The sequence below is a fragment of the Cyprinus carpio genome, chromosome B2 (assembly GCF_018340385.1).
Source record: "Cyprinus carpio isolate SPL01 chromosome B2, ASM1834038v1, whole genome shotgun sequence".
Lineage (NCBI taxonomy): Eukaryota > Metazoa > Chordata > Actinopteri > Cypriniformes > Cyprinidae > Cyprinus > Cyprinus carpio.
The window spans coordinates 17,533,932-17,544,986 of NC_056598.1; the positions used below are offsets into that span (position 1 = coordinate 17,533,932).

The window sequence follows — 11,055 nt, forward strand, 5'->3', positions numbered from 1 at the left end:
TTTTATTATGGTGTGCATTCTACGACCAACCGGAACAAGCCCGCTGTGATCAGCGTTTAAATACCTTACAAAGCAAATAAGTGTCAATCCCGTTAAAAATGAACCGGATTTTCGGACGGAGCAAACAAACGCCTACCCCAAACCTTTCTGACTGCATAGGCAATGTAAGTAGTGTATTGTTGTGACTGTGTCCCAGAACACGAGTGCAGCATCCTGATTGGTGTTTGCATGTCAGACATGGATGAACATGGACATGGTTGATGCTGTGTGCTGTTCCCGTTATAGGTGGATACGAGGATCGAGTCAGTCGATAAGAAAATAGCGAGAATCGACGCAGAGCTAATGAAGTATAAGGGCCAGATGAAAAAGATGAGGGATGGACCCTCAAAAGTGAGCATCAAAATCTCGAGTTGATATCATGTAAACATGCAATAATACACTCATTCTAAATATACAGGCAGTTGAGATCCAAAAGTCTGTTTTGGATTTTCAATACATTATTATCAACATAACAACCTGTTAATCAATTTTAATTTTTAATTGAAAAATGAACATGAATGTCTTAGTTTTGTATGTCCTCTTATGATAGCAGAACTTGAGCCAGTATAAATTTAATATAATTGAGATAATATTATGGTTTTTATTAATATTTTGAATTAGTTTTTTATTTCTTTTTATTTTAGTTAAGGCTTAAGTCATTTTGTTGTGTTTTTGTCATTTACTTTTTTAATTTTACTTTGTTATTGAAGTAACATATCATATATTATTACACGTTATATTATATACTATTATACATTATATTATCTTTAGAAGTTTTCAAGTTCACAAATTTACTTTATTTACTTTATTATATGTGGTCTAAGATATTTGGACCCCACTATAAATCAAACAGAGTTCTGTAAGCATGAAATGAACAATCTCTTTACAGAATACAGTGAAACAGAAGGCGATGAGAGTGCTGAAACAAAAGAGAATGTGAGTTTTCCCCTATATTAATATTCACTTGTAATTTGTGAAATGTGTATTTCAGTATTTAAGATTATGTTTTATAATAATAATGTTCAATCCTTTTGACTGTATTATGCAGGTATGAAGGTCAAAGAGATCAGCTTTCCCAGCAGTCATTTAATATGGAACAGGCCAACTATACAATCCAGTCTTTAAGGGACACCAAAACAACAGTAAAGTCTTGATATTATTCATATTATTCCAAACACGGTTAATGCATAAAATGTTTGTTTGTTTGTTTATTTATTATTTAGGATCCTACTATATATATATATATATATATATATATATATATATATATATATATATATATATACACACACACACACACACACACACACACACACACACACACAGGTGCATCTAAAAAAAATGAAATATTGTGGAAAAAGTTTTTTGTAACTTATTTTGAAAAATGAAACTTTCATAAATTCTATATTCATTACATGTAAAGTAAAACACTTCAAAAGTTTTTTTTGTTTTAATTTGGATGATTAGAGCTTACAGCTCATGAAAGTCAAAAATCCAGTATCTCAAAATACATTTGAGTTTCATTAAATGATCATCCCTACAGTATAAATTAAGGGTATCTCTTGTTCTTTGAAACCACAATCATGGGGAACACTGCTGACTTGGCAATGGTCCAGAAGACAATCATTGACACCCTCCACAAAGACGGTAAGTCACAGAAGGACATTACGAAAGGGGTGGGTGTTCACAGAGTTCTGTATCAAAGCATATTAAATGCAAAGTTGACTGGAAGGAAGATACTGGGTAGGAAACGGTGCACAAGCAACAGGGATGACCACAAGCTTGAGAATACTGTCCAGCAAAGCCGATTCAAACACTTGGGAGAGCTTCACAAGGAGTGGACTGAAGCTGGATTCAGTGCATCAAGTGTCACCAGGCTCAGACATCTTCAGGAAAAGTGCTACCAAGCCACTTTTGAAACAGAAACAACATCAGAAGCATCTTACATGGGCTAAGGAGAAAAAGAACTGGACTGTTGCTCAGTGGTCCAAATCCTCTTTTTAGATAAAAGTAAATTTGGCATTTCATTTGGAAATCAAGGTCTGGAGTCTGGAAGAAGACTGGAGAGGTACAGAATCCAAGCTGCTTAAAGTCCAGTGTGAAGTTTCTAAAGTCAGTGATGATTTGGGGTGCCGTGATGCTGCTGGTGTTTGTCCATTGTGTTTTATCAAGTCCAAAGTCAATGCAGCCGTCTACCAGGAGATTTTGGAGCACTATATGCTTCCATCTGCTGACAAGCTTTATGGAGATGCTGATTTACTTTACCAGCAGGACTTAGCACCTGCCCACAGTGCCAAAAACACTTCCAATTGGTTTACTGACCAAGATATTACTGTGCTTGATTGGCCAGCCAACATCCTTGACCTGAACCCCATATGGAATCTTCGGGATATTTTCAAGAGAAAGATGAGAAACAGTTGATTCAACAATACAGATGAGCTGAAGGCTCAATAGTGCCTCAGCAGTGGCACAGGCTGATCGCTTCCATGCCACACCTCACTGATGCTGGAGTTTGTGCTAAAGGAGCCCTGACCAAGTATTGAGAGCAGAGATGAACATACTTTAAAGAACTTGAACTTTTCTGTTTTGCAAATCCTTTTTTTTTAAATTGATCTTAGGGAGGATTAGAATATTTTGAGATACTGGATTTTTGACTTTCATAAGAAAGTAGTCATCAAAATAGAATTAGATAATCATCAGAATTAAAGCAAAAAAACTTTTGAAATGTTTTACTTTGCATTTAATGAATCTAGAATATATGAAAGTTTCACTTTTGAAATAAGTTACATAAAAAATAAACTTTTTCATGATTAATTTTTTGAGATGCAACTATATATATATATATATATATATATATATATATATATATATATATATATATATATATATATAATATATATATATATATATATATATATATATATTCTTTTACTTTCTAAAATGTCATTTTGTGTCCATGTTATCAGTAATAAAATATTGTATTATTATTAATATTGGATTTTTAATTTAATTTATTCATTCTTTATTCATTTTAACTGTTAGATTCTGCATATGTTTTATTCTTTTGTAGGTGGAGGCAATGAAGATTGGAGCAAAAGAAATGAAGAAAGCATATAAACAAGTGAAAATGGATCAGATTGAAGTATATACACTAATCATTTTGATATTGACTGTTTTTAAGCTATATTTTTGATTGATGATCAGTGGTAATAAAGTATACTTTTCATTACTATTCTTTGTGACTAATAGGACCTGCAGGATCAACTGGAAGACATGATGGAAGAGGCCAACGAGGTGCAGGAAGCTCTCAGTCGCAGCTACGGCACACCAGAGATCGATGAGGATGAACTAGAAGCAGGTAGTTCTCTGTGTGTGTGTTTGTGTGTGTGTGTGTGTGTGTGTGTGTGTTTGTATGGAGCTGAGAGCTTCACTTTTTTTCTTCTGCTGCAGAGCTGGATGCTCTGGGAGATGAATTACTGCTGGATGATGACAGCTCTTACTTAGATGAAGCCTCGTCTGCACCCTCCATTCCTGAAGGAATGCCCAGCGACGCTAAAACCAATAAGGTACAGATTGGATTGATAAAACTTTCAATGACAAAATCTTCATATTCATTATCATTTGTCGTTATTCGACTTTGTAATTTACTGCATATTTGTATTTGTATCTCTCAGGATGGTGTTCTGGTGGATGAATTTGGTCTACCACAGATCCCTGCCACATAAGAGTCTGTTCTCTAAACAGTGTTTTGTTTACAGCTGGAGGAGGAAGTTTTTCTTGTGCTGATGGTATTGAACATGTTGTGTGGTACATAGCATTGCAAATTCACTTTAATGTTTAACATGATCACATGAAGTGTGTTTTTTTCAGGATTATTTAGAATTTGGTCATGTAAACATGTTCGCCTGATTTTCATAACCCAGTAAATTCCGACGAGATTACAGTTTTTAAGATATCTAAGTAAAACTCCTGGCATATCCCTTTATTAATCAGAATTTTGGATCACCTACTTTCCATTATATCTGAACATACCTTTATAGTAATGCATGTCTAAACAAAAAGAATTCTGGATGATATGAGATACAAACAGTTTGGGGAAAGTCAATAGTAATGCATGTCTAAAATTTCAAAAGCATTTTTTGCATTTACTTTGATCAAAATATTTGTTGTAGTCTGATTCGCAAACAGCCCTCTTTTCCTGCCATAATGGTATATGATACAAACAGTTTGGGGAAAGTCAAGTTATTACTCACATTAAAACATCTCATTACATATTAACTTATTAATTATATTAATTACATATAAACATAAAAACTCATATTATTCTTAATAGTAATTTTACATTTGCCAATTAATATTATTGTCTATATGCTCTTGTTAAGATGTTAAGTTGTTAAGTGTGTGTTGCTTCACACTGGACTCTGAAGCTTGTTTAAAAGTTTACAGAATTGTTGACGCTGATCAAGAATTTCAAGATCATAGTTCTGGGTAGCATGAATGAAGAACCTGCATGGAGCAGCCATCAACTAGTCCAAATATTGCTTGGATTATTAAAATGACATGGTTTTATTCGTTTTTTTCGTTATTGGTTATACATCAAGATCTGAAATGTGAAATGCATCACTGGAGTCTGTCTGTAAGAGATGCAATAAATGGTGGTATTTGAAAACACCGGAGCATTTTTGTGGAGCCATTAGGCTATTCATGCAGCAATAACACATTTCAGAAGAAAGACAGACTGAACAAGAGGTATTACAGACGCATTATTTACAATGTAAAAACATTACATTTTCAGCATTTTTTGCATTTACTTTGATCAAAATATTTGTGTAGTCTGATTCGCAAAAAGCCCTCTTTTTCCTGCATATATGGTATTTTCCTAATTAAATGAATAATAATTGCACTATGTATTGTTTTTTTACATTAATAATAATTGTTTTTTGTGTTTTTTTTTTATTTTCTAAAATGACATCCTCAAAAAAAAAAAATTATAATAATAAATCACACAACCCCTTTAGATTAGGCATACCAAACTTTTTTTCTATTTAATATAGTTTTTTTTGTACAAAATAAGTCTTTTTGTTTGATACAAGAGGGTCCTCACACCATCGGTGCTCGGGCCCTAATAATTAGTTAAGAAAATAAATTGTACATTTAGAATCAATGGCCTATTGTTCATAGAGTCACTTCCGGTTGCATGTGTATACAGTGTAAAGTTGTGAAGCGTTAGCTAATAGTGTGCCGATATGGCGGAGAACACTATGACAGTGACAGTTGCTTATGGTAAAGATAACTGACTACATTTTTATATTTTAAAACATTAAGATAATTCGAAAATAAATGCAGTGGATATTTTTATTGAGGCTTTATACGGTACGACAGCGTTGAAGCTAGCTAACGTACCAGTAACGTTATTTGAACATCCCTCTAAACCACAGACGTTTATTCCAATTATAGTTACATTTTGAGGCTAAGAATGTATATTTTTGAGTTTCCAGGTTAATTGTAATCTACTTGCGGTTAGTTAATGTTTAAATGTCAATGCTGGATTTGCAGATAACGGTGCCAGTTAGCTCTCGGAATCATTTTGAGTATTAAACCTGTCTTCTTCTTCTTGTCTCAGTCACAACCAAACACAACATCACTTTAACAGCACAGGATGGACATGAGCCACTGTTAAAGGATTTGTGTGAAGCGCTGACAGAAGCCACAGGAGTACCAGTACCATCCCAGAAAGTCATATTTAAAGGTAACACAGAATACACTCTTCATGTGCTTCATGCGTTATATTTACTCAACTGCAAATGACCAGCTGTGTTTTGGGTATAAACTACAGAAATTATCATTACATGAACTCAACAGAATGATGCAGTGTTTGAAATAAAAGCATGGTTAGTCTGTGCCAGTGCAACATTGTATTGTTGTTGAATGCAAGAAAATCTGGATCACTGGAATTGTAACATTATGTTGTTCTGGTTGTAGGGAAATCACTGAAGGAGATGGAGGAGCCTCTGTCCAGCTTTGGAATAAAGCAGGGTTGTAAACTGATGATGATTGGAAAGAGGGTAAAATGTGCCGTTCATTAATTCATACAGATTGCACTGTAATTATTTCTGAGTCTGACAAGCTGCTTTATCTTTACAGAACAGCCCGGAGGAGGAAGCTGAACTTAAAAAGCTCAAAGACATTGAAAAGTCAGTGGAACAAACCGCCAAGAAGCTTGAGAAGGTGGATGGTGAACTCACGGGACTGAAGAATGTATGTGTAACATGGAAAAAAAAAAACTCTTTATTGCTCTTCTTGAACACTGTACTTGTTATATATTTGGCAATATGGTAATTTCATAATTTAATGGATTATTTACAGGGTTTTCTTGCAAAAGAATTGCAAGCCGAGGCTCTTAACAAACTGGACCACAGGGTGAAAGTTGCCTCTGAGCAGTTCATGAAATTCCTAGAGGAAATCGATGGAATGGTAATTGTTTTTCGTTGTTGTTATATTGTTTCTTAAAGTTGGCATGAAAGAAAAATTCACCTTACCTATTTTGTAAATGCATTGTGTTACATTTAGATGTATGACACAAGGAAGAAAATATTTTGCTGCTTCCACTGATCAGTAAAACTTATTTGTGCCTCTTTATATGAATTATTTACAGAGCTTTCCTGAGAGTTTTAGCGATTGCAGGATGAAGAAAAAAGGACTTGTGAAAACTGTTCAGGTACGATTATGATTTATTAAAGGAATAACAAACCCATTTATGTTATTGGATGTAAATATTAATGGGTGAACTATTCCTTTAATATTGGGTTTTAATTAAGCACCTTAGACTTTAACATACCCATGACCATTATTTGATTTCATATCTTAAATATTGTTTTCTTTATTTTCCTCATGCTCAGGGGTTCTTAGCTCAGTGTGACAAAATTGAAGCTGGAATATCAGATCACTTGGCTAAGATTCAGACAAAAAACTTAGCCTTAGCAGAATGATCATGAAGTAAGACTCCTGACATCAGTAGTTACTGGTGCTGCAAATGAAGAACCTCACTGAGAGCTTTGGCACTGGAGGTGGTCCTGCAGTTCGCCTACACCCCACAACCTACACACGCACCTGTCACGCAGAGAAGAACAGGCAGCACTCGAAACATTTTGAAATCGTTTTCTTATGAGTTTAGATTTTTCATGCAAATTTCTGGAAATACTTCTGGCTAGGTTTAAGGAGTTTTGACCATCTGGACCACACTGTTCTCACTTTAAACTTTGTTATCTAGCCTGACAGATGTCGGATTTATAGTCTCATTTCGATCAAAGAGAAAAAAACGGTGCTGGAAGAATATCCTTTTAAAGGATCTAACATAAATGATGTAATTCAATAAATCAGTTTCGTGCAGTAAAACTTTTGGATAAAAAATGTTCTAAGCAAAAGATTTCAGAATTGATAGTCCTTGTTTTGTTTTTATCATGATTAAATCTCAGGGTGCTTCAAACCACTGGTGGTTTTCCCCATCCATTTCTGTCTAAAATGCTGTTGTGATGTTATTGAGAGAAATTAAACATTTAAAGACAACTTTTGTGTCATCTCTGTAAATCTTTGTCCTGTTATGTAAAATCCAATATCTACTAGGTTTTAATGATTTTATGAATTAAAATGCTAAAATCCTTTTTTTTTTTTTTTTTTGGTAAAAAATGTTGGGAGAAACTTTAAACTGACCTTTTTTTTTTTTCATAAAATGTCCCACATTTTGTAATGAAAATTTGATGACTTAACTTATTTTAAATTGTTTATTACAAAGTGTAAATATCCAGCAACTCCAGGCTACATTGAATAATTCCGGAATTTATTTCTCAACATTTACATCCCAGAACAGCATTCATTCACTTTGAGGTTTACCACAGATTACATGTCTGTTTACTTCATAGTTATGTACAAGTCTACTGTTTAAGAGAAGGTACAGTAGAGTCAAATGATTTTGACTTGATTAACGTATCCCTTTGCACTAGCCCATAAATGTGGGGAAAAGAAGACAATTATACATGTCATAGTGTTACAGTGTAGTTTTCATTAGTTTCAGTAGTGTTTGGCCGTTTTCTAATCATCCTTATCTTTAGCACCGTGTTTCAGGATGCGAGTGAACTCTACATAGTTGAAGTTGCCTTTCTTGTCAATAGGGGCCTCTCTAAACAGCTCGTCTACTTCTTCGTCTGTGAACCTGTCCCCCATAGTGGTCAAGAGCTCCCTCAGGTAGTCCTCCTGAATAAAACCTAGGACAAACGAGGCAACCTGTTTAATAATAACCTAACAAATGTTTATAAAATACAGCATATATTCCTCTAATTTTAGTACTTCAGACTAATACAGATGACCAGTGTTACTTGCTATTTTATATCAGTGGTTTGTTCATGCTTACCCGTCCCCTCCTCATCAAAACAAGCAAATGCATTTTTGATAACATCTTCAGGATCTGTGCCATTAAGCTTCTCTCCAAACATTGTGAGGAACATGGTGAAGTTAATGGGACCAGGGGCTTCATTCATCATCGCCTCGAGGTATTCATCTGTGGGGTTCTTACCTAACAATGAAATAACCTGTCAGTCAAAAGCAGTTTGTATTTGATTAAAATGTATCTTTTAAAGAGATATTTCACCCAAAAATAAAAATATTTCAAACCTGTTTCAGTTTCTTTATTCTGCGGAGCACAAAAGATATAAACATTTCAGTGCTGTGAAACGATTAATCGCATTCAAAATACTTTTTTTTTTATATATATTTATGTACTGTGCATATTTTTTGTGTGTATATACACAAATACACACACATGCATGTATATATTTAAGAAAATTGTTGTTTATGTATTTGTTATATTTATTAATATAAATTATATCAATATCCATATTGCATGAAAATATTTTCAAAATATATATGTGTGTGTGTGTGTGTTTATATATATATGATAAATATACACAATACCTACGCATTATGTAAACAAAAACTTATTTTGGATGCGATTAATCGTTTGACGGCACTAAAACATTTTGACAGTAGCCTTTGACTTTCATAATATGGGGAAAAAAAATTCAACCATTCAAAACATATTCTTTTGTGTTCAGCAGACGAAAGAAACTCATACATGTGGGAAAAAAGGAATGCTATAAAACATTAATATTGATTTTCTAAAGATAAAAGTTTGTACCTGGTTAAGACTTCTCTTTAACCTTTCCAGAACTCTATAAATACTATTCAAAATATAATATTGGCAAAACCTGAGTTTTATTTAGAGCTCAGCTTATGCTTATATTTTTAATAGTGTTTATGCGAAAAAAGGTGAAGAAAAGTGAAGGCCATTAGAAGGTAGCTGGGTCATTAAGGGCCAAGGTCAAGTATAAAACATTTAACCTTAACTCTATTTTGTCCTTACCCAATGAAGCCAACATATCATGCAGATCCTCCTTATCAATGAAGCCATCACGGTTCTGATCGATCATGTTGAAGGCTTCTTTGAATTCCTGGATCTGGGACTGGTCGAACATGGCAAACACGTTTGACGTGGCCCGCTGGGGGCGCTTTTTGGTGGTTTTTCCCTTAGCCCTTTTGCTAGACATTTTGACAATGCTGTGATATTACAACTGAAATAGAAGAGATGTATTGCTTGTTAGGCTTCTACATTAGTGAAAAACGTTCTGCAAACATTATACGAATCCATGAGCTATTAAAAAGTCATTCAGCAACCATGTCAATATAAACCACATTGACTTTTGGTTTATTTTAAACAACTTACTTTTAAGACAAACAAACTACTGTTTATATAAAACTGTGGTTGAGTTTGTTTTGCTAACTGCGTTAACGTTAGCGGAGCAGCCCACTAGCTAACTGTCATAAACTGAGTAACGTTAACTTACTTAAAATCTTTATAGCTGACGTTATGTTTATTTCGATAGATTATTTTAATTCCTTCGTCCACATTCAAATATATTGTCTTTATTAAGAGCACTAATGGTCAATAATAAAGCTTGTTGTGCTGACAGGAAGCAGCAGAACACATAACGTAACGTAATTACAAATAAGCTAGCTAGCAACGGAGCTGTTTGATTTCAGTCTGTCGTTTGTAATACAAATTATAAAACTCTAACGTCATATAAACTCATAAAAATATCTCCATCTAGATTTGAGATACTGACGCAGTAAATCTAGTAAAATTTCACATACCTATCCCGGTAAATAAAAAAAAAGGCAGGACACCTAAACAACAGCTGCCACGCTGGTTACTGACGACCCACAGCACCCCTTTGTAGATTAGTGCAATGGTAAAGTCCCGTCTACAGATCATTACATCACCGACTGGAATAAACCATGCCTTATATCCTGCAGGGGCAGGTTCAAATTATCAAAATTAGGAAGAATGCCAGAATGACTGCTAAAATGAGTGAATTGGTACAATAAGGTAACGGGTGTGTTTATTGGTTTAGTTTTCAGTATATTATACTTTAAATAATTAGTTCAATTACTTGTTTAAGCTGGTAGGCCATTAAAATATGGATTTTTTATATATATAAATATATGATATATTTATATATAATTTATAAAGATAGGTTTATAAAAATATTTATATATAGGCTAATATAATACTTGTGTTAAATAACTATATATATATATATATAATATATATATAGTATATATATATATATATATATATATATATATATATATATATATATATATAGGCTAATATAATATAAATATATATATATATATATATATATATATATATATATATAATATATATATATGATTTTAATATGACAGCAGAACGTTCAAGTACAAAACACTGAAAGGGACAGCAAACAGTTTGTAAACGTATCATAATCAATACCATTTATATATAAATTTATATCTAAATAGGATTCTTTTGGGACTTTCGTTTGCCGGGAGAATATGATACTGTGGTTAAATCGCAAATTAACATATTGTTTGATGAAATGTTTAAGATAAAAAAAAAATTATATATATATATATATATAT

General features: G+C 33.2%; 3 protein-coding genes across 3 annotated transcripts; 2 read left to right on the forward strand and 1 right to left on the reverse strand.

Moving 5' to 3' along the window:
* On the forward strand, nt 1–4,148 carry LOC109077636 (charged multivesicular body protein 5-like). The gene is made up of 8 exons (XM_019093176.2): nt 1–164; nt 286–390; nt 929–975; nt 1,088–1,181; nt 3,110–3,181; nt 3,289–3,397; nt 3,490–3,605; nt 3,714–4,148. Exons 1-8 carry the CDS (start codon nt 99–101, stop codon nt 3,762–3,764), a joined length of 660 nt encoding a protein of 219 aa, XP_018948721.1. The 5' UTR covers nt 1–98; the 3' UTR covers nt 3,765–4,148.
* A 1,071-nt stretch (nt 4,149–5,219) lies between these two features.
* bag1 (BCL2 associated athanogene 1) lies at nt 5,220–7,605 on the forward strand. The gene is made up of 7 exons (XM_042718413.1): nt 5,220–5,322; nt 5,663–5,788; nt 6,022–6,104; nt 6,184–6,297; nt 6,406–6,513; nt 6,695–6,757; nt 6,939–7,605. Exons 1-7 carry the CDS (start codon nt 5,286–5,288, stop codon nt 7,026–7,028), a joined length of 621 nt encoding a protein of 206 aa, XP_042574347.1. The 5' UTR covers nt 5,220–5,285; the 3' UTR covers nt 7,029–7,605.
* A 250-nt stretch (nt 7,606–7,855) lies between these two features.
* On the reverse strand, nt 7,856–10,382 carry LOC109110091 (myosin regulatory light chain 2, smooth muscle minor isoform). The gene is made up of 4 exons (XM_019123135.2): nt 10,243–10,382; nt 9,455–9,662; nt 8,447–8,608; nt 7,856–8,300 (listed from the first exon to the last, which is right to left on the reverse strand). Exons 2-4 carry the CDS (start codon nt 9,636–9,638, stop codon nt 8,128–8,130), a joined length of 519 nt encoding a protein of 172 aa, XP_018978680.1. The 5' UTR covers nt 9,639–9,662; nt 10,243–10,382; the 3' UTR covers nt 7,856–8,127.
* Nucleotides 10,383–11,055: the final 673 nt, after the last annotated feature.